The sequence below is a fragment of the Lytechinus pictus genome, chromosome 7 (assembly GCF_037042905.1).
Source record: "Lytechinus pictus isolate F3 Inbred chromosome 7, Lp3.0, whole genome shotgun sequence".
Classification (NCBI taxonomy): domain Eukaryota; kingdom Metazoa; phylum Echinodermata; class Echinoidea; order Temnopleuroida; family Toxopneustidae; genus Lytechinus; species Lytechinus pictus.
Window position 1 is genome coordinate 17,074,069 of NC_087251.1, and position 25,101 is coordinate 17,099,169.

General features: G+C 37.0%; 1 protein-coding gene across 1 annotated transcript; it reads right to left on the minus strand.

Annotated features, from left to right (window-relative positions):
• Positions 1–5,965: 5,965 nt before the first annotated feature.
• On the minus strand, positions 5,966–19,538 carry LOC129264857 (lactase/phlorizin hydrolase-like). The gene is made up of 13 exons (XM_054902813.2): positions 18,829–19,538; positions 17,904–18,378; positions 17,025–17,586; positions 16,335–16,525; positions 14,624–14,853; positions 11,163–11,637; positions 10,296–10,857; positions 9,923–10,144; positions 8,863–9,083; positions 8,040–8,434; positions 7,675–7,777; positions 6,877–7,090; positions 5,966–6,558 (listed from the first exon to the last, which is right to left on the minus strand). The coding sequence occupies exons 1-13, from the start codon at positions 19,119–19,121 to the stop codon at positions 6,359–6,361; spliced, it is 4,143 nt and encodes a 1,380-aa protein (XP_054758788.2). The 5' UTR covers positions 19,122–19,538; the 3' UTR covers positions 5,966–6,358.
• Positions 19,539–25,101: the final 5,563 nt, after the last annotated feature.

The window sequence follows — 25,101 nt, forward strand, 5'->3', positions numbered from 1 at the left end:
GTAGATGACGAATTCCTGTGTTTTTAACAGAATATTGATATCTTAAAACATGAGATATCGCGATTGGTTGGTTCATCACGAAAGCGGTGATTATCCTGCGTGCAACCGGTTAAACAATATAAACATGGACTGTAAACTTCTGCAATGCATTGATTCAGATAACATTGTTTACCTGAAGGGGGCGTTTCCCTAAATATGACTGAGGGGTGATAGATATAACCACAGAGGTGGTATGTTTTTCATGTGGAAAGGTAAATGCAAGAAACCTATTTCATTCTATAAATCGGTTAAAATATCTACCTGTCTTAATATTTTGTTGTTGTTTTTTCTTTCTTCTGTTTGTCCTCTCTATATTCCTATATACACTCGGAGTGCCTTTCACAATGCTATGTAACTGTTATTACGTTGTGAATAATTTTGTAAGATATGCTATTCATTTCTTTTATTTTTCTAATGCAGGATCATTATTACAGCGTGTGAGTTGATCGATGATCTATCCCGTTAAAAGTGTTTCGATGCACAGCATTACACTCTTAAAATATTGGGCAACATACTGTCCACACAACAATTATTGGTTTCAAAAAGATTATCCAATTCTGGGTAGTTTTCAACCAATACTGTGTAGTTTTCACCCAAAGCACACGTTATTAGTTTAAACCTACCCAGAATATAATAAACTTTTAGCAATTGTTGTGTGGACAGTATTTTGCCCAACAATTATAAGAGTGTAAGCTTTCAAAAATAATAGGAGGCCTATTTCGAGGTTCCCTTTCAAAATATACTCATGCTTCCAAACACGTGATTTTGATTTTTTTTTTTGGTAATTGGTGCAAATAAAATGGTTATCGTTATGTTTGTGGATTACTCAAATCATTATCTGTTTTTTTATTCGAATGGTTCAAAGATTACGTTATTGGTTACGAAAACACCTTAGCAATCAGGGCATAAGGGAGTTTTGATGGAGTAGATCACTGGCGTAAATCCGTGTTGATGGGTGGGGGATGACTGAAATATTTTGGCTTTTTTTTTTTTGCAATTTTTTTTAGATATGCAAGGAATTGTCATTGATATGTCCACATTGGCGTACCGTGGGTCACGGCATGGGGGGGGGGGCACCAGCAAAATGTTTGAATCACTGAGTGAGTGCGCTAGTGAGCGCGCGAAGTTGCCAGTTATACTGACCTAATAGAGACATTTTAAGGACAATGTCATTAAACGGATATGTATCTCACTGATCAAATAATGCGAGCGCGAAGCGGGAGCTGAATTTTTTTTATATTCACACCTAAAAAGGGACATTATAATCAAATTTGTGTAATCATGATAGGTACCTGTCTCGCTAAACAATGCGAGCGCGAAGCGCGAGCTGAAAATTTAGATAATTCAGACCTGAAGTGGGGCATTCTAAGGTTTCTTTGTAGGAATTAACTAGGACCATACGTATTTCATTAACCAAATGATGCGAGCGCGAAGCGCGAGCTGAAAATTTTTGATATTCAGATCAGAAGAAGGGACATTTTAAGGACTGATTCTAGGAATTCATGAAAAGCAGACATATCTCACCAATCCACTAATGCGAACGTAATCACGGACAGGAAATGTTTTATATACATATATACGAAGACCTTAACATGGGGCAATCACTTTTTGAGTCATGAAAAAGAAGCATATGTCACTACATAAAACAATGATAACTCATGTGCTAGGAAATATGTTTGGTTTATATTGACTTGAAAACGGGTTGTTTTAGTACAACAGGATTATATATCTCGTTAAACAGACAATGCGAGCACCAGGAACAATGAAGACGTAGGCCCTGGGCAAATTATGTTTCATAAAGTTATGATAAAAATGTTTCTTATGTAATGTAACATAACATAATTATAATATAATATAACATTACATAATGAATAATATTTTCTTCTTTCCCACTACGTTTCTCTTCCTTTCTCCCTCATTTCTCCTTTTCCCCCTTTCCCCGTTTTTTTTTTGGTCAGCCGATGGGGGGGGGGTGTGCCCCCCATGCCCACCGTAGTTACGCCACTGTATATGGCAAATACCCCTCCAATATTTTTTTTTTTTTTTACCCCATGATGGTTTAATGGTTTTATTAGAGATTACATTCAAATTTTTTTGACATTCCATCTTATTCCCTTCCCAAAGACCCCAACATTGATGAATTGGAAGAAACGGGGGTTTCTCTTCAATGTTATAATACGGACATAAGTATTTCGTTTGGAAATGGTGAACTGGCTCTTTATTTGCATTTTATGATTCAATAATATTGTTTTATTTGTTAAGCGGTATTTTAGGAAGAATTTTCACCAATAAAACAATTATCTCTTGCGATTTTTTTTTCATTTCTTTCGTAAAAAGTGGGGGGATGTTTGTACAGACCACCCCCCCCCCCCCTCCTCGAAAAGTGGGGGGATATATCCCTCCATCCCCCCCCCCCCCGGGGATTTACGCCAGTGGAGTAGATAATTGAGAAAAGCTAATTATGCTCGATATATCTCATCTTTCTCTTGAGCTTCATCCCCTAATACTTTAGAATCAACATTATATTGAAATCAAATAACATCTCCTACTAAGGTTAAGATCAATTATTTACACAGCTAGCTATGAATACTAAGTAATTGACATTTTGGTATATTACCAACTACTAGTATGCTAACATAACTCCGTCTGCTGGTATTTCGTCAATGAACTGTTCATCAAGTGACCAAAATATGGGTAAGTAATATTATCATGTTGAACTCAGTTTCGCCCAATAACTACTATGTGTATAACCATTTCGTCCAAACAGTCCTAATTGCACAAATGAATCCAAAATCATAGACGGAACGGCACGATGGAAAAAGAGTGAGCATTGAGTGGATAATGACTATTGTACGACTTGTAAAACTATTGGATTGGATGGCCTAGGGTTATTCAACTTTATCATATGGAATTCATAATCGTTAGACAATGTTTCTAGAAACCAATTCGACCTCTTCCTTCCTCACTTTCTCTATATCCAGCACAATCTCTTTAATATTTAGCTCTCTCTCCTCCTCCTCCTTATCTCTCTCACACACTCTCACTCTGTCACTCTTTGTATCTTAACAAGTATGGTTGTGACTAGACTTGGACTATATCTTAAACGTTATAGAATGCACACATACAAAAGCATAATATTTCTAAGTTGTATGTTCAAATTCAATTCTTTGCGAGAATCAAGTGAAAATTAAACTTATATGTTGTTCTAAAACAGATTGATGCTTATTAACAGTCATCTCCAGTGTATTTTAGGCCGAAACACACAATGTCAATCACAATAGATTTACATTAAAAAACGGGGCCTTATTTTAAAGGAGACAAAAATATTCTATATTGACTTGACTTAATGCCGTCACCTTCGAGCTGCTCTTCATAAACCCTCGATGTACCTATAATCTAATCACAGTATGATAGGTCCTTCATATGCAACACAATCCGATAGTCATTACCCATAGTGTGAAAACAGTCTGGGCTGTAGCTCGATATTGGGTATCTGATTCAGACGATGGAGAGAGAGAATCATTTTATTATATTCACATTAACTTTTCAAGTGTTCGGTTGTCAAATGAGATTTGGTAGCAGCAGAGATTAGAATTCGTTTATTTTATTAAGTGTTATCTAAAGTAGATGTAGAAATAGGAAAGATATTGCTTTCATCGTTTTGGGATAAGACATTGATATGTATGTCGATGTATGTATTAATTAATATCATACACTCCTATACAGTATGTTATTATTGCATTGTTATATTAATAGCTCATATTTTGTAAATCGGTCGCCCTTAGTAAAATTATATTTTACTTTTTGGCTGCCACCACTCAGTATTTCAGGCGTATACATCGATGTGTAATACATGTATTTTAACTTTGCATCATGTTTCTTATGTATGGTTTACTAAGAAAATAAAACATTTTGAATTTAAATATACATAACATATGCGATATTAATATTAGTAATCCGGTTATGTCACCCCTCCCCCCCCCCCCCCACACGCGCACACATACTATTACGTATCATTGATACTTGGGAATATGTCATACATTTGAAGGCAAGTGAATGCAGCAAAAAGAAGAAGCAAGTGCTTGCTCGTATTTTGGTCCCTATCTCTGTACATAAGTTTCATTTTTTGGAGTGGGGTTGAACTTTTCACGAAGAGGTACCAACAATATCCAGGTGTAGTGATTTGTTTGTCTTTGATAGAGCCAGTTTTGGATATGATCTCTGCGACTTCACAGGCTGATCGTTTGGCTTATCGGGGTCGGGCAGGATCTGGGAAGTTAACGTACGTAGTGGAGTCCGAAACGTTGTAACCCATGCTCATTATGTCAACTCAAGTTAAAATATCTTTGAAACCTTAATCTCTGATATATTTCATATATGTGTATCTGAATTTCATTTTCATATAGTAGAATATCTTCAGTTCACCATATCTAGCAAAGTATTATCTCAGATAGTACATTTACACATATTGAAGCTTTGGGGGAATTTGTGCTTATAGAACAGGGAGGGTGCTGAGAAACAAGTGAAAACTTAATCTTGGTTTGTTTCTAATGACTTCTCAATAAACTACATGTATAATTTTATAATTAAAATCAATTACATACTTTCGTCTTGTAATTATTTTGTGCGTTTGTATATACTGTATTTTAAGTACAGATATTTTGAATGAGAAAATTGTTTCTGATTGATTATACTATACATTTGCACATGTGCCGGAATCGGACATGCCGGACTCGGTCTTGGACTGACTGGATTCGGACACATAACTGTGTCGTTGTTGTATTTTTTTGTCAAATGATACACGCACATTTTATCCCCTGAACAAGTGCAACCCAAGAAAATATGTTCCTCAAAATGTAATTCTTAAATCGCGCAAAATCTTTGACTATAAATAAGAGATAATATACCATGAACCTACCAATTTCCTTCGCAAATTTTGCAGTTTTTTTTTCTAAAACACACACACACATATATATACAGTGCGTCCCAGAAAAAACGATACCGAGTTTAAGCGATGATTTATCATAACTCAATCACAAATACAATAGACAAATGACCTACCAATGTAAAGCTTATAATCTGCTCTTTCATCTGATATTACCTACATTATTCCCCATTCACGCATGAGTGAGCAAAAACAATTTGAAGAAAGGATACCAAAAAATCATTTGGCGGGGGGTTTCTGAATTTCAAAAAGAAAATCACATGCCTAAAAAGTTCAATATCTGCTCTTTCATTTGATACCTTAATCACAAGAAATGGTCAAGAAGTAAAAAAGTTATGTTCCCTCGAAACAATGCTTGTATTTCTATAATTTCATTAAATAAACGGTGACCCACAGAAACTATCGCATGGTTAACAAAAGACTTAATGCAAGGCTGATCGTCAACAAAACGGAGTGTCAAGTGAGTTTGAACGCTAGCCTGTAGAACCTCTTAATTTTATGAAATTATTGAAATTTAAACCTTATTTCAAATAACCAGAACTTTGTTATTTCTTGACCATTTTCTGTAATTGAGGTATCAAATTAAAGAGCAGATATTGGACTTTTCAAAAATGTGGTTTTCTTTTTTAAACCCAGATACAGCCCGTCAAATGACTTTTTGGTATCCACTCTTCAAATTGTTTTTGCTAACTCATGCGTGAATGAGAAATAATCTTAGTAGTTTCAGATGAAATAGGAGATTCTAAACTTTACAATGGTAGGTCATTTGTCTATTGTATTTGTGATTAAGTTATGATAAATCATCGATAAATCTCGGTTTCGTTTTTTGTAGGACGCACTGTATATTCTGAACGCTCATGTGCTTATCGATTTGGTTGTAATTTTCTCACCCCTCCCCCCCCCCCCGTCTTTCTCTCTCTCAACCACTCTCTTATTCCACTATCTCTTTCTCATTATTAGAATGAATAAAATGACTTCAAATTGGTTATTTACTTTTTTATTCAAAAAAATGTATCAATCCTACCTTTCATTATTCTACAAGATGAAATTTTAACTACACTGTTCCGTTGCTTTTTTAATTGTGGGTAATCATAAAGTATTATTCATCATTTTCATAAAGATAATTGATGATGAAAAATATGTATTCGTGTTTTGGCTTTTTTTAACCAGATGTTGTAACAAACAAAAAAATCAACGGCATACGAGTTGGATGGTTATAGAACGAATATATATTTGTTGTATTTTCAGAATTTACAAACTCGCTAGTCATCCATGTGCCCAGTTGTTGTTTTAACATAATATGTATGAAAAAAAATTATGTTATTAAATTCTAAATTTGAGGATTGTTCTGATGATCGGTATGGAATGATGTCGTCATTCTTGGTCATCAGACAAGAGATGTGCAGACTCTTCTTTGAGGCATTCACGTCGTGAAGGTGCTGCTGTCATTTTATTCAATTTTCGCATTACCATGAACATCATGGCAACCAATGCCATGACAACCATTGCCATGGCAGCCGAAGCGATTATCCAGGGGTTGAAAGTGGTCTGAGATGGTGCAAGACCAGGTGTATCTGTTTGAAATGGTAGAGAGGGAAAATATTGTTGACAACACAGATAATGAATACAAAATTTACAATTGAAATTATCGTACGAGTAATCTGTACTAAAAAAGTATTATATTGTGCAAATTACTGAGTCGAGGTTAACTTGTAACAAATTCGAACAAGCATTTTTCAAATATGACTTTCCACAAGACCGTCTCGACTTTGACAATCATTTGTTTTGATGACATCAAACACGTTCGTGACTTAACAGCCTTTGCCAGATAAAAGTCCGACAAGTCATTTCGTAAATCGTTTCCCTGATCTAGCTACACATGCAAATGTTACCGTTTTCATTGAACTGCAGACGTGAGATTGTTTTCTTCTCCGGAGCCGCACGAACGAGACGAATCGGCCCACGGGTAAAGCGTTTTGTATTTTGTTCGTTGATATTAACATCACGTCGTCTGCGACTTGCTGCATCGCTTTCACAGCTGTCATCGTTACAGACAGAATTTGTGTTCTCCGAATCACAGACCAACAGGTTGCAATGAATGTAAACCTGGACAGTTAAATATAAAGTAAAAGATCGATTACAGGTGTTAAAGAATAAGAATCTCCAACATCAATACAAGGCCATACAAACTCCCGAGAGAAGTAAATATTTTTAAAATGAAATTGTCGACCGTTGTCCTATTTTGATTAATGTCTCTTTTCGGGCTTGGCAAAGGTCTCCCCAATCTTAACTCATTGGTAGACTGTCTTTATCGATGAACCATTTTTTTTACAATGTGAACCCCTAAAAAAATGTACAGACTTGCAGTAGACGGTCAGACGCGGAAAAGTTGTTATTTGATGTCACACCAAAAAAATCAATGTAGCAAATACACATGTTCTACATTTTAAATAAAGAAAGAATTCGAGTCACAGACCCTACTATTATTATCAAGTTTTTAAAGTTGGTAGTATTGGTACGATGAAATCCATGTAGAAAGATAACATTGATCATTGCATACTACTGTCATACTATTAAATTGTTGAGAGTTTAATTATAGTGCATGGACATCGTCCTGTCAAGGTATTGATGCGTGTTTGCATAACAAAAATCAATCGATAGCTTGGATTGACTGATTCCATGCGACTTACAAAATCTCCTTGATCGATGAACCGGAAAGTATTCATTTCGACCCCGACCCGATGTCCACCATCTAGTCTTGTGATGTTGGTATCGATTCCATCCGCTGAACAACTGAAAGGGGGCAAAAGATTAAGAAATTTAATTTTTCGATAACATAAAATAACCACTATAAAATAAGATATTTTTAGATGTTCTCTCTATGTATGAATTATTGGAAATGTTAATCCTACCGTTACACACAGGACAAGAATTACTTCAGTCACCTTGCTATGTATCGTTGTTTAGTTTCTTTAATGGAATTTGAACATTTTATAACTACGTTTCTTTGATCTCGTAAAAATCATTTAGTATAATAACATTGCGCGTCACATACCCGTCTACGATGAAATCATAACGAATGTCATCTTCGTATTGGGACATGGGTGTTGCCCGGCACGATCGAATGCTCAGATCAAGAGTTCCTTCGAGTGACGTCACTGATGCAGCGAAGTAGAGGTCCTCGTTGAGTCCAATCACCAGAGGATATCGTTCAACCACTTCATTGTAAGAATCATCGGTGTAGAGTTCGAAAGAGAAAGAATATTCTCCTTTCTCCTCGAGAGTCTTGTCGATGGTGTAGTCGCTCAACTGGTAGCGTACGGATTCCACGCGTTTGCTTCGGTTGTACGAACACGTCAACGGTATATCGACGGCATACAGACGGCTGATGATCCCGTCTTCGTAACGGCTGACCACTTGATTCGTGTAAGTTTCTTCGGATGCAGATTCCTGGAATAAAAAAAGTTACCAAGAAATGTTGGTTATTGTCTACATATAGAAATTAGATAGAAACAGAGGAAGACACAATATTTTTGACGTGCATATTATCTAATGATTACTTGATTTCACTCCTGGACACGGTGTTTTAGGTTTTGATGGCATATCTCTTTCTCCTTACCCTTCATGGCCAGATACCAAAGAATGTGCCCCACACTGCATGATAATCTGATTATTTTAAATAGTTCCCGCAAAATGTAATGACCAACATAACTTCGATGATCGAACCGAATCAAACTAAATCAACCGGGTATTCTTCGGCATTGGTGGACCTGTCACGGCTCATACCATAAAGATCTTCAAAGCAATTAGAGGCTAATGGACGTGTATGTTCATAATTCCTTAAGCAAAAAAAAAGTAATTAAAAGAATGATCATTACCGATACTGATGTCCCACAACCTGTAAGGTTGGTAGTGAGTTCAATGATGTCCATGTTGAATTCATTGACTTCATCGATTCCCCAGCAGTCCTCATCGTCTTCAGACGCCAAAGCAAAACGAACATCGGTACCAACCATGCCACCAGTTAGGAGAGTCTTGGGAATCTCTACGATCATCTGAGTGTCCGTACAGGTCAGGATGATTCCTTCGGTGTCAAGCTCTGAAACCGTCATGGTATGAACAGTTCATCAATAAGATTGAAATATCAAGATATCTTACACAGTAATAAGTAAATAAGCTATGGAAGTTTGCCCTTTAAAAGTACCATAGGTTGTATCACACACTCCCGTCCAACTATACCGTTTGCACTAATCTAACATTTTCTCCACACTGTGTTTGCGGCAGGAACTCTCATGACCAAGCACGTATTGTATTTGAAGGGCAATATTTGAAATTCTTTACCATTTTTTAGCGAGTATCTTGAATAAAGTGGATTTATTGTATTGGTATATTCCCTGTTAGTCAGGGATAATTCGTTATGAGGCCTTCTATTGTTTTCGATTATGGCAACTATTCCGATGACACTGTATCCTCATACAGCTCGTCGCAGTAGTAGGTGACGACGTCGCTGGTTTTCACCGCGCGATGGCGGTGGTTTACCTGGTGCATTGATGCCATTCACTGGCGAGGAATTGATTATTCATCAAATTATTATATGTGTGTAATTCAATGTCTGTCGGGGCATATGTCATTCGGATTTCTACTCGATGGTTTGTAGGGAGCAGGAACTGATCATGGAAGGCACTTACTTAGGACTGGGATGTTCTCGATAAATTTCAGGTTGTTTGGACACAGAATTACTAGTAAGTTCACGGTTTATGATAAGTACAAAACAGATTATTACATGCCCACTAAGTCAAAATATGACCATGCAATAACGTGAAGTAAAAGTTCCAAAATTTAGGTACAGAATTTTGAACCACATTCTACAAAGAATTAATATACGTCCTAGTCACCGATATTGAAAAAAATATCAAAAGCCAAGTCCAAGAAAATTACCATTGGCCGGTGTAGCGTCTTGTTCATCTTGAATAAAGCCATTGTTGGATATGATCTCTGCAAAAACACTAGATGATTGTTTGGCTTCTCGAGGTCGAGCTGGATCTGAGAAGTTTACGTAATGGAGTCCGAAACGTTCGCTGTAACCAGAAGCCCACTCGAAGTTATCCAGAAGTGACCACGCTGTATAGCCTTTGACGTCAACGCCGTCCATATTGATAGCTGGAATGGGAGAGGGAGATAGAGCGATGAAAAACTGTATAATGACGTGTTCAATATTCAAGAACAATATTTTCAGGGTGTTTGGGGTAGGCCCTGTATTATATTGAATTCTAAACGTAATATGCCTATAAGATATTGTTGTGTTTATTACCCTTTAGAAGTTCATTGATGTAAGCTGTGTAATAGTTTTGTCTGATTTCGTCATCAAGTTCGTAGATGTCAGATGTGGAAACGCCATTCTCCGTCACGTAGATGGGTACTCCATACTCTTCATAGATCCAGTTCACAAGATTGCGAAGGCCCCATGGAACAATCTTCAACCAGCTAGATCCAGAACCAGGCCAACTTTGATCCTGGTATGAACCCACATCTGAATCGGTCCAGTAGCTGGGAGGGTTGGAAAGGTATTCTGGGACAGCGAATGCATAGTTAGAAGTATAATGATTCAAACCAAAGAAGTCACTGGTTCCTATAATCCTTTCTATCTCTTCTGCTGTGAATTCAGGCAGTCGAGATTCGTTGAATCCTTGGGCAGCGCTCTTCTTGGCGATTTTGGTCTTCATGATCTCAGGGTAGTCACCTTTGAAGACTGGATGAGCAAACCAACCGAGGTTGAACTGAAGGGCTCTATCAGATGCATCCAGACTGGTCTGGTTCGTCCTGTCCAGTGGTTCTGACCAATCAGAGTTCAACGTAATTCCAATTTCTCCTCCCTGTAAGAAAATATCATATTATACCGTTCAAGCAGTCGTCGTGGAATGTTTCCTTTTCAAGCGACTTGTCAAAAGTATGTTATGTTTGAAACCTCAACAAAACATCATCATATCATACCTTTTTCTGAAACAGAATAAAACAAAATGTCATCTTCATTAAAGTAAATAAAACTTAATGATCAGAGAAAATAAAACTGGGACGGGAAAGAAATCCGATTTGTATTATACATGCAATATTGTGGTCATTGCCAAATCAAAATAACGTGAAAGTTCCGCCTGTCTTAACGAAATAATTGTGCAAATACCTGACTAAGTCTGTAGGTGTCGTTGTATACGTGGTATGCTTCGGCATGGGATTTAAGGAGATTGTGTGTGACTCTGTATGGAGCTGTTCCAATATCTGAGATTCCTGGAGCAAACTGTCCGGTGCCATACCCAAAGAGAGACACGATCCAAGGTTCATTGAATGTGATCCACAGAGGGACTCGATCCCCGAACCTTTGAAAGCAGAGCTCGGCATAGTCCTTGAAATGTTGTACGATGTCTGGGGTATCCCATCCACCAATGTCCTGCAGAGCTTGAGGGAGATCCCAGTGGTAGAGGGTGACCATAGCCTTGATACCATTCGCAGCCATCTCATCGATTAGGTTATTGTAGAAAGCGATACCAGGCTCGTTGATGTTGTTGATGGTTCCATCAGGAAGGATGCGCGCCCAGGAGATGGAGAAGCGATAGTATTCTAAACCCATGGCCTTCATCAGAGCAACATCTTCTTTATAGCTGCAATGTCGGGCAAAGAGAGAGGTTGGTCACTTATGGAAAAGGAGCTATACCATAATTAGGTTTCACTCAACTATAGATATACACAGTAAAGCACGACCAGAATAAATGTGGTTCAGATTTATAAAGAAAAGGGGCGACAGTTTATTAAGGGAATAAGATATTTGTTTATTGATTTTTTTTTAATTATTATTTTCAAAATGTTGGTTTTTGTGCTATCTAGATTTTTTTAATCAGTCGGAACCTATTTAATACTTCCCATTGGAATTAAATGTATCAGAAAAAAGGTGGGAATAGAGTACATGAATGGGCTATTTTTGACAAACCGTTTTAGGGGTCATTTTGAAAATCTTTTAGTGAGTACGTGTGTGAGAGCGGGTGTGTGAGGGTGTGCGAGGGTGGTTTTGTGTGTGTGTGTGAAACAAAATAAGTATATAGGCATTTAAAGCTGTTTTCCCTCTCAATTTACAGGACTGTATAGAACTATGTATTGACCCGAATTTAGAATCATCTTTTATCTTAGAGAAAAAAATAGTGCTTATTTTGATATTTTGCCAGTACAACTGATCATTAGGGGGCGTTCTAAAAAGTTATCTGAAGTCATCATTGATTTTCTAAAGAACACTTTACCATCATGATCAAACAAATATAAAAGTTGTTGAATAGTGGACAATGGTGGATCGAACTTGCAAAGTTCTTGTTTCCTTTTTAATGATTAGCATGGGCCTTTTTTTTTTAACAAATGATGATGAATAGTTGTATAATTAAGCGGTTACCTAAGAAAAGAAAAGTAATGTAAACTTATTTACATGCACTCTGCCGGCGCAAAAATATACACTGCCTTAAGTTCTAACTAAATGTTGTATGTTAGCATTCATCATTTTAACAATGAAAAAATGGACATTATGAAAATTACTGAACAGTTTCAAGATCTAACAAAACACGATTTATCAAATATTCGTAGCTCTCTCATCTCGCTTCCCATGTATGTCATACCTTAATCTTGATAATGATCAACTCGTATGCTTCTTAAAATATTTGTTTTTATCCAGCGTAATTTCAACAATGTTTCAACATAAATTTTCCACTTCCCCGTTCACGTGCAACTGACTATAAGATTATCTTTGATTTCTGTTAAGTTCTGGAAATGTAAGAAATTCGTTTATCGATGTTCGCCCCCATTTAAAGTGTTTATTCGCAAACAGATCAATGGGCGACACAGCGGATACAAATATTTACTTATTCCTCGTTTGTTACCGAACTTAACATGTAATTAATCATTGGTTAGCTGCGTTAACCATTAGTTGACAAAATAATGAAATAGTCGGACCTGGCAATAAAACATAAAGTAAAAACTACTGTTTAGTAAGGCAAACACAGCAGCACCAAATATCTAAAAACTTGTAGAGTTTTTTTTTAGTTCTTAGCGACGACGCTGTTTGCGTTGAGGGGAGTAAAACCAGTGACATGAATTTGCTTCAAGCAGTACGACTTAAAGATGAAATTTTCAAAATTTCGGGGCCAAAAAAAATTCAAGCGTTATTACGCTAAAGATGGTATAACGTACAAAAAATTAAGCGCTCTACTACCCATCTTCTTGTTTTACAACGTTTTAGTTCTATTGCATGACAGTTTTATCCATCGATCTTTGTTGTTTTATAGTTAGCTTTGATGGTACACGCAGATAAAGAACGAGTAAGCGAAGTTGCTCCAAAGCGTCTTTTTGAAGGGACAATCAGAGCTTCAAAATGTCTCTGAATAATGCTTCATGTATAGTATTAATTGCGTTTTGAGCAAGCCTTTTTATGAACAGTCGATTCAAATTAGGGATATGAATTCGAAGGAAAGGAAAATGATCACTTATCAAAAAGAGAACTGACACTTCAACAAAGAAAAGTAGCACATGTATTATGTATGTATCGTTTATCAGACGCTAACCTAAAACATCCGAAATCAGTCGAATGAATTCTATCACAGATAAAAAGCGAGACGAAACTGGGAGGGTGTGAGTACTTTAACAATGAAGGTGGGATCTTTTCACCAAGAATAAAGGTGCCATTATACATTTATCAGATACTATTATGTCATTCTGCAATTAATGGAAAGATGTTTTTAATCAAAGTCAAATTAAAAAGGGCAAGATTAATGGGGCTGGTGCCATGAAATAAGACACCCTTAAAAGCGGATAAGTATTTGTCTGTACCAAAAATGGTATTGCAAGCGTGAAAAGGACACTAGATGGAATTGAAAAGAGAGGTTTCGAATAATTCTTGAATGATATAAAGATCTGATACAACCTTTAGAATTCTAGAAATAAAAAAAAAACAATTATAGAACTAGAAATTAATCGTCTTTTAGATATTTTAGAGTGTTATGGTAAAAAACTTATAGTCCTGTATAAAATGAAGAAAATCCTTTAAAAATATGGGAGGTACTATTTGGGAGTACTATCCTTAGTATTTTAGCGGAAAATCTTATTTTATCTACAAAATGAATAACTAATACTTTTTCCTTGAAACAAAGACCATCACTTCTCCCCAAATATAAGATAGGAACAAGGGGAAAAAAAACTATTTCAGATGAGTGAAGACTTTTCATGCTGTCGTATTTTGTCATTCATAACCGAATCAGATGAACGTTTTTAAGAAATTCTGTCTGGTGACTATTCACTCTTCGATTTGGACTTGAAATTTTTACACTTGTTCATTGTTTTTTACATCCTTTGTTTTTATTTTGTTTAATATATTCAATAATCAGAAACAAAGGGTGTTTAAGCAGTTTAAAATCATATGATAGCCAACACACTCTATCCTTTTTTCTTCATGGATAAATCAATATCACTTCCCCGTTATACGCTTGTGAAACGTTGGTGAAATTCACTGCATTATAACAGCGTTATCTCGAATCTAAATAAATCATGACATTTAGATAAGTCTCGAAAGACTTTAAATGATAATTCCAGTCGTTAACAGGTTTAAGAACTTACTTATGATAGCTGTCACATGCTACATCTCCTGTATCGTTGTTGTAGACGTTTCCTCCTTCATGAGTGAATCTATCCCAGATATTTTCTCCTTTCCCTTCTGTATCCCAAGCTCCTTCGATCTGGTACGAGGATGTCGCTGAACTCCAGATGAAATCCTCGGGGAAGGTGCCGTAAAGGAAAGCATCTCGATCAGGGTCGTTCCAGTAATCAGGGTACACGAATTCAACCTCCTGCGAAGCAGCAGAATACAACAAACTCAGAAATAAGAACAAAAGTCCTTGTAAGAATTTGAAAGGCATGTTTCCGTACTTTGATGATGCTTAATAAAACTGCGGAAATTCACCGAACTTCACATCTGATGTTAAAAGTGTTAGCACTACTTCAAACTGACCGAGTTACTTAATTATGCACGCATGCGCGACTTCTTCTACCCTTCAAGATTTCTTCGCACGTAACTTCAGACATAATTTATGATTCACATACAGAATTTAGCTTTTTGTTAATCTTTATAATGGTTGTCCATCATTATTATATTTACATAATTATAGAGGAATATTACACTTTGAACTTTACTGACTATAAAAACAGGTTTGGGCTGTTATTCAAAATGGGTCAGCAGCAATTCAAGCGGTCATCCAGCACGACACACCACGAAACCACAAGGACCCCCCAATAAAAAATGGAAATTTATGAATTATTTCAAATACTGCCTCTTGTAACCATACAATGGGACCTGTAGATACTGTTTTGCAATATTGTCATGTGAACAAAATATTTCATTTCCAAATTCAACGCAGAATTGGTAGAAGCCTACATCCCAAAGTAAAAGGGTTACCATAAATGTGTTTTTGTTAATAATAATAATATTGTGCAACATATGATGAAGTGCGCATCAATACAGCACAAGGTAGTTTTTGTTTTCTATTTGCTGCGGTTAAGAGTCCTGTATATATATATATATATATATATATATAGTGTGTGTGTGTGTATGAGTGTGTGTGTGTGGGTGTGTCACATGATGCAGTTAGTGTTTGACTTGTTCCGTAGCGAACTTTGTTTCTTATCTATTTAGCTCTGAGATTTTATTCATCTTATCTAGTGTACATAGCCGCTGCGCTTATTGAAGTTATTCAACTGACTACAAAAGTACAGTAAGTAACCCCTTGCTTTCCACATTCTGTAAACTACGATAACTACGATCAACATCCTGGAACTAGAAATAAAGTCAAGAATAATAACACGCGATTACAGAACCGAAGTAAATAATGAAGATAAAAAGCAAAACTAAATTGAATGTTTTAACATAATAGTCCAAATATCGAAATGTCTTACATGATGCATTCTTTTTACACTTGGCGACATAATAATTTCGCGGATTTCGATAGTCCAAGTTTAATTACCAAACTGACTTTTAGCCCTCAATTTTGTGACCTGAATATCTTTTCGCATTGTGAGTGGTACTTGGTTACCCTTATGTAATCCTGCAACCATTGACCCACTAAATGGTAGACTGATAGAAATTGCTAATCGATTCAAAATAAATCAATGAAAATTGAGTAACAATTTTGATGTTCACTCCACGGCAACAAACAAAGGCGGAAAAGTGGTGCAAAAGCTATAACTTGTTTTATTATGCATACTAGTATATCTCGTTCGCTGCATTGGGATGGACTTCTGTGTTAGGCAACTTTGTTATCTTTGTGTTATTTACCTTAAATCCATTATTAGCGATAATTTCAGCAAAAGCAGTAGCAGACTTTTTAGGGATGCGGGTCCTATTCGGGTCGTTGAAGTCGATGTAATGAAGACCAAATCGTTCGGTAAAACCAACAGCCCATTCAAAGTTATCCATGAGGGTCCAGGCGACATAACCTCGAACATCAACATCATCCAAAAGATAAGCTTCAAAGAAAATTTAATTACTCTCATTAAGTATTGCTTATCTTATTTTTTATTTACAATAATCTTTGTTCATTAGGGCTGTTTTTAAATGTTGAATTATTTATATAAACTTATATCAAGATCATCTTAAGATTGAATGAAGTGTTCTATCTGGTAGTAGAAAATACAACATATTCTGCATGACTCGCAACCAAATGGTTAAGACCGAAAGAAGAAAGTGTAGATAAAAAAGAAATGCGATAGGAAGTTATTTCTTTCCAATTTTTGTTATTGATCATGTTGTTAAGCATAATGTTCACATTTTCATACAAAATAAGCTCACTATGCTTTAGACGCATGAATGGAAAATAATGTCACCATCATACGAAGATCCGTAAAATGATTAATTCATATCAGGACCAAGACAGGAAAGGTAGAAATTACTGATAATATCCTATCTCTGATATACACATTGACAAAATATGATGTAGCCCTAAAACTTTTGATCGGCTATTGATACCTTTGAGAACTTCATTTATGTAAGCCCGGAAGTAGTTCACCCTCTTGTCATCATTCAGGTCATCTGTATCATTGGTTGCCATGCCATTCTCGGTGATGTATATAGGCACGTTGTACTCCTTGTCAGCCCATCCCAAAAGCTTCCGGATACCCCAAGGTACAATCCTGAACCCTTCGTGATCCGTGGAGGGCCACTCCAGATCTTTGAGAGGAAGCACGTCTTGATCAATCCAGTAGCTCACCGGTTGGGCGATAGACGGAGCGGGGTACACTAAACTGCTGGTGTAGGTGTTGATTCCAAGGAAATCAGCAGTGTTGACGATAAACGCTTTTTCTTCCTCGGTGAACTCTGGTAAACGAGATTCACTTAAATCTTGCCTACGACTCTTCTCTGCTACCTTTGTCTTCATGATTTCCGGATAGTCTCCATTGAGAAAGATAGGATGCCCAAACCAACCTAGATAGAACTGATAAGCTCTCTCAGCAGCATCAACGTTTGTTGGATTGGTAGGATCAGCCGGCTCATAGTGGTCTGAATTCAGGGTTATTCCAATCTCTCCTCCCTGAATGTAAAATGTAAGAAGTGTGGGTTTACTACCTTTGAGTTCAAATAATATGAAATAATAACTGATGAGAAAAAAAATCAATAATTAGTTATACGATTATTAATTAATATTGAGTGCGCAGTTTTTGACATCTGGATTTCAAAGAATGGTATAATGAATTAGTGGTCACCAATCGGTGGTGATAGGCTAGGCCTACGTGTAGGCCCATTTAACAAACATAATAACTGGTGACCATCATAATCGATTCTTATCATGGATATTCCTAAAAGTAACATGCCGTATTTCTTAATCCAGAAGATCTAAATAGACCCTACCTGTGATTCTCGGTAAATGCTGTCATAGACATGGTATGCACTGGCATGTGCTTTGATGATAGTATGTGCCACCACGTAAGTAATGGTTCCATCCCCATCTATACCGGGAGCAAAGTCACCTGTACCATGCCCTAACATGGTCACCACCCAAGGCTCATTGAAGGTGATCCACAGCTTAACCCGATCACCGAAGTTACTGAAGCATAGATCAGCGTAGTCTCTGTAATGTTGGATAACGGATTCATTCTGCCAACCTCCCTGGTCCTGTAAGGCCTGTGGAAGGTCCCAGTGATAGAGGGTGACCATGGGAGCGATGTCCGCATCCCTCATGGCGTTCAAGAGGTTGTTGTAGTAGTCGATACCGGGCTGGTTGATGGTGTTCAATGTGCCATCTGGGAGAATACGAGACCAGGAGATAGAGAAGCGGTAGTACTTCAGACCCATGGCTTTCATGATGGCAATATCATCCATGTACCTGCAATGAAGATTGATATCAAAATAATATACAAAGGGCCTACTCGACGGTTGAAGAAGGCGTGCAGATCTCTGTAACTATGAAAGAGGAAATAGTAGATTGAGAAACAGAATGTCATGAAGGATGTAGGTGATGATTTTTTGCCTGATTGCTAAGAAAGCATGAATGCTTGCAAGCAACCAACCAGAGGACCAACGGCGTAAGGTCCTCTCCGAGGGACCTGGTAATGGGGATAAATGCCATACCAAAGGGCACTAGCGCACCAAGTGGTAATCGATCCCGGGTCACCGGAATCCAAAACCCCCGCTCTACCGACTGAGCTATCGCGCCTCTATCATGAGACGATATAGATACTTTCAGACAGACACCTTGCCATTCTTCATCCAGACAAGAACGGTTGGAAGAAAAATCATGTTTATTCAATTGCTAATACTTGTTATCAAATCTCACTTGTTGTAACTGTCGCATGTAACATCTCCCGTGTCATTGTTAGCGATGTTCCCGGGCTCGTGCGTGAAGGTGTCCCAGATGCTGGGTCCCTTTCCGTCCGCATCCCATCCTCCTTCAATCTGATATGCTGCAGTAGATGTACTCCAAAGGAAGTCATCACGGAAAGTGCCGTACAAGAAGGCATCTCGCTCCGGGTCATTGAAGATATCCGGATAAACAAACTCCGGTTCGGAGTCTTGTCCGGAAACAGCAAGCATCAACTGCAAAACACAAAGTAATATCAATGTCCTCATAGTCTTAATTTGAGCCTTCTAGATTGAGGGACTGGATAAATCTCAACCAGTGTGGTGATGCCTGTATAATATCCTACTGATAATTTCAGCAGAAACCTATATATACTGCTCAGTCAGACAAAAATGATATCTGTAATGACCGAGCAGAGATATCACCTAATGAGATTGTGCTTGGTTAGGATGTACCAAACAAATGGAAGATTGGGAAATATTTGGTGAAGAGATCGCCATTTTTTATCAGTGATGATTAGCTAATCCTTGTCCTTATCCAATCCTGACCGCGCCTGTTTGGCGTTATATCACAGTTAAAAAGATCAAAGACAAAGTCTGCAACTTAAAAAATATCTATAAATACCCCTCCCCTTATACACCAACAACTCAGTACATTTTCTAAAGACAATTGAAATAGTATTGGTTATATACTTCTGTTTTCATGCCTATATAATTATATAAACCCCTCAAAAAAAGTTTGGAAATCTGACTTTGATCGATAATCCCTCCTCAGTTTTAGTGAATATTAATAAGTGATTGATATCAATGAATAGATCATTTAATTTTCTTTAAAATAATACCCTACATGATATGATTATGGTTCACATGGAGGTACAGTGTCTTAAAATGTGGGGCAAAGACAAAATTCAAAAGCTGCAAAATGACACAATATTGAAAGTCACTGTTCTTTTTTTCCGTAGTGATGAGTGTGTTTCTCAGCGTTTTCTTTTGTTTTCAGGCACCTAATATCAACATTAAAGGTATTGTTTAACTTTGTGAGCAGCCGATTAAAAAAATTCTCAAACCAAGATGAAACATGTGTACAAGTGCATGTATTAGAACTGATAACAACCTGAAAACAACCATTATTGAGAATGAAAAGCTAAAACTACAAGGCAAACCCCGATTTTGTAAATAGGCGTCTTATAGACGCCTAAATAGTACACATAAGTGTATGGGATGAAATTAAGATGGTGTTTTCGGTCACTTTATATTTCAAATTTTGAAGCACTAAATAATTATTTTCGAACGCAATTTTTTCTGGGCTTCATTTGTGTAACATATCACAGACACAGGTGACAAGTGTGACCTTCTAGCTCAGATTTTTTAAAAGTCAAACCAATGTTAACCAATCACTTTAACATGGAGATCTGTGAGAGAACATGGTTTGAGTAGTGTTTTGAAATACCGATGTATGTTTGTTTGTTTGTTATGTGTTTGCTTGTGCAGAGTTGTGTGTGATTCCATGTTAATGTTGAAGCTAAGGTGCTAGTCAGGGGCCTTAGGCCCATAATTTGAAGTTTTGGGGACAGAGTTTACAAAAGCACCAAACTTTCCCTATGTCACTATTAGGTCAATAGCTTCATTTTTCCCCACAGAACATGGTGTTGAAAATTGCATCTTCATGCAAAAATATGCTAATTTATGTAAATTAGCAGTGATTAATTTATGCATGAAGCCATATGCCAATAGGAATTAATTAATAAAAGTTAGTAAAAAAGATACCAAACTTTAGGAAAGTCTCTATCAGGTCAATAGCTTTTATTTTTCCCACAGAACATGGTGTTGAAAATTGCATCTTCATACAAAAATATGCTAATTTATATAAATTAGCAGTAATTTATGCATGAAGCCATATGCCAATAGGAATTAATTAATAAAAGTAAATAAAGACTAAAAGAGATACCAAACTTTAGGAAAGTCTCTTTCAGGTCAATAGCTTTAAATTTCCTTATCAAACATGATATTGAAAATTGTGTCTTCATGCAAAATAATGTTAATTTATGTAAATTAGCAGTTAATTTATGCATGAATAGTAAAAATTAATAAAAAGGAATAAAAATAAACCAAACTTAAAGAAAATCTCTATCAGATCGATAGCTTTAATTTTCCCTATCAAACGTGCTATTGAAAATTCCATCTCCATGCAAAATATGCTAATTTATGTAAATTAGCACTTATTTCATATGTATAAATTAGTCCCATTCCAATGGATACTAACAGTGAAAAAGGGGCCAAACTTTTGAAGTACCTCTATCAGCTCAAAAGCTTCAATTTTACCAGCAATATATTGACAGGAAAATTCAAAACTTTGGAGACACCCCACACCAAAGGCTATGTATACGGAGACATATAGCCATGTACTATCAGTTAAAGTCTGATTTTCCCAATAGCTATAAAGTATATATGGATCACAGTTCTTTGGGAAACAAAATGGTGTCCAAAAATCTCTTTCAAGTTGTGTAATAATCACATCATGGGCAATGTATACATAGGCATATTCTATAAATCTGTACATTATTACTATCTCCTTTCGGTTAGAGACCTATCCTATATTGTAATTAATTTGTTTGGATGTGAAGTAATGATTTTCAGTAAATATCAAAATCTGCAGCTTCACCGTGAGGAGGGATTGTAGACCAAGATATAATTCAAGCAGCAAGCAACGCGTCTGATCGAGACTATACTTCAACCAGGGTTACACGAGAACCGAATTCTCCCTCATAAAGTTGGACTGATTCTTCCCTAATATGGCCTGATTCGGATGAATTCGGTGGATGCGCAACCTATTCGTCTCTGATTCGGGGTGCTCACTGAATTAGAGACGATGAGGTCTGGAATACGTCCCGTATCAGAGTAGAATCCCAAAGAATTTACCCGAATCAATATTGACTGTCCCGCATAAAGCCGTATGCCAACCCGAACAGTGGCAACAATCGAGCCAAAGGTGGCCAGAATCAAGCCGAATTTAGCCCGAATCCTCCGATTATTGCCAAATGACGACCTGAATAACGACCCGAATCGGAACAATTATGCCCGAATTCGCCAAGTATGCCACCGAATTTCCCGAAAATACCCCAGATTCTTTTGAAATGGGCTATAATAACCGATTCGGCAGCTATTCGGATGCCATTTTTCTATTTTCTGGCCAATTCGTCTCACTCGTCTACATTCTTCTCTGTATTCGAGTAATGATTCGTACGATATGGGGAGGCAAGAGTCGGACCTTTACTCTACGACTGATACGAATACGTCGTAATCTTCCCAGAATACCCCAAATGCCTCCCAAAATCCAACCGAATTCCATCGGAATACATCCCGAATGTGGCCCGAATGAAATTTGTCATAGCCACATTCGGGAGTATTTTGGAGGTATTCGGCTGGTTTTGAACATTATCATAACGAGCCGAATTCCTCCAAGAATGTTCCCTAATTCCTCCTGAATATTCCTGCATTCGGGAGGGGAGAACAGAGTGCTCCAGAATTCATCCTTATGTGTATTTGCAGCTGATTTTAAGTAGGCAATCCGTTTCTAGACGACAAACCAGAATAGGATGCAACTAAGGTAAACACTCTGCAAAACATTCGGAGGATAACCAAAGTACAGTCGCAAGAATACATCACGTCAGTCCTGGTTTAAGCTAGGATTACACCAAAACCAAATTCTCCCGAATAAATTCGGACTGATTCTGCCCGATTATGGCCTGATTCAGATGGATTAGGGGAGTTCCCCCAAATAGAGAAGAATGGGTCCGGAATATGTCCCGATTCAGCGCAGAATCGCCAAGAACTGACCAAATCAATTTTGGCCATCCCCCAAAAAGCAGAATGCCAACACGAATAGTGGCAAGAATCGACCCAAGCATGTCCAGAATCCAGCCGAATGTGACCTGATATCTCTGATTACAGCCAAAAGATAGCCTGAATGTTCGGGACAGTTATGTCCAGAATGATACAAATAGGTCCGAATCTGCCCAGAAAACTCTAAATGCCTCCCCTAATCCAACCGAATGTCACCCGAATAGATCCCAAATGTGGCCCGAATGAAATTTGTTGTGGTCATATTCGGGAGTATTCTGGGGGGTATTCGGCTGGTTTTGAACATTTCAAAATGAGCTGAATTCCTCAGCGAATGTTCCCGAATTTTCTCGCATTTACGAAGGCAAAACAGAATATTCCTGAAACCACCCGAATACGTATATGGATGGATTCGCAGCTGATTCGGTTCCATTCTAACCCTAACTTTAAGCAAGAGTTACACCAAATCCAAATTCTCCCGAAAAAAATTCGGACCAATTCTGCCCAAAATGGCCTGGATTCGGTACTTATTCATCTCCAATTCGGGGAGCTCCCGGAATCAATTCGGAAGGATCCGGGACTATTCTGTTCTCCGTCCCCATATACGAAAACATTCGGGAACATTCGTGGAGGGATTCTGCTTGTCTTGAAATGTTTAAAACAAGCCGAATATCCTCCAAAATACTCCAAAATGTAGCCACGACAATTTTTTTTCGAGCCACATTCTGGATGTATTCGGATGGAATTCGGTTGAGTTTGGGAAGGGAAATTTGGACAATTATTTTGGGAAGTCAATAGTGCTCTGATTCGGGACCTATTCCAGACCGATTCGACTCTGATTCGGTCTGAAATTGATTGGGAGAATTTGGTTTTGGTGTTACCCTAGTTTTAGTGATAGAGATCAATTCATAAGCCAATAAAGAAAAATCACTGAAATTATTCAGGTCACCGTCAACAAAGGGACGACAGAAAAAGAAGAATGATCAGGTCTCTTTGCTCAAATCTGATGTGTCCTTGTTTTCAAAATGTACATAGTTGCCAGAGGGGAAGACATGGACAGCTTTTACTGACATGAGAACCATCCATATACCCTCCTCTTTCTGACAGGGGAAAACTCAACTTGGGAAAGAAATCTAACCTTTTTAATTGCTTTGAAAAAAAAGGATAAAATACTGGTTTATCTTTTCCATATGATTTGGGTTTTTTTTTATTGTGAAAGGGGAATGCACAGGATTTATAATTTGCATAAATTTGCATTTTAAACATGATACCCTCCTCTGGTCGCATGGAAAGTCACCATAATGAATGAATTGTTTAACAGTGTCTCATATGCATAGTGTTGCGCTCGTCCCTCGGTTTAAAACATCGAAATATGATAGTTAATGTGTTTTACACATATGTGCATAAATTTTGCATAAATTTGCATTAATTAACATTGAAAATTGATTCTTATTCTGGAACTGTATCAATCTAGATTTGATGCCCCATCAAAATAAATCCCAAATCCCATCCCCTCCCCCCCCCCATAAAAAAAGGCTTCGAGAAAAGTTTAGATCTGTACTATACATATACAGTAATTTACGGTGAATTGTGTGATTTACATAATTTTGCATAAATTAGCACTATGAAATTGGATTCCAGTCATTGATATCGAGGTATCCTATCAAGAAATAATGCTTTTGGTACCAGTGACACATGTGGAAAAATAATTGTGATTTTGACAATTCTATATGTCGAGATATGATAAAATATGTGTTTTTACATATAATTTGCATAAAATGTGCATAAATTAACCTTAAAAATTGATTCATACTCACCAATTTTATAAAAATCGACCTGCAGTTGAATATTTAGCAAAAGGAGACCCAAATACACAAAAATTGGGCATTTGAAAATTATTTTTAGTGAGATATGGTGAATTATGAGTTTTTTGCATAAAATTTGCATAAGTTAGCATTTTAAAATAGGGTGCCCTTCACCGATTTCGAGACACCCTATCTAGAATTAATGCTTTTGATAACAGGGACCCACATGCAAAAAATGGCGCTTTTGTAAATTCTGTCCCCAAAATTTTGCTAAGGCCCCTGACTATTTTGCATAAAACAAAAGAAACCGCTAAGAAACTCACTCATCACCACGGAAAAAAAGAACAGTGACTTTCAATATTGTGTCATTTTGCAGCTTTTGAATTTTGGCCTTGCCCCACATTTCAAGGCACTGCACCTCCATGTGAACCATAATCATATCATGTAGGGTACAATTTTAAAGAAAATTAAATTATCTTTTTAGTAACATGAATTATGCATTGTGTAAAATAGGATATATATACATGTTGTACATGTATAACTTCACACATTTATATATATATATATATATATATATATATAAAATTGAAATAGTCTGCTTCGGC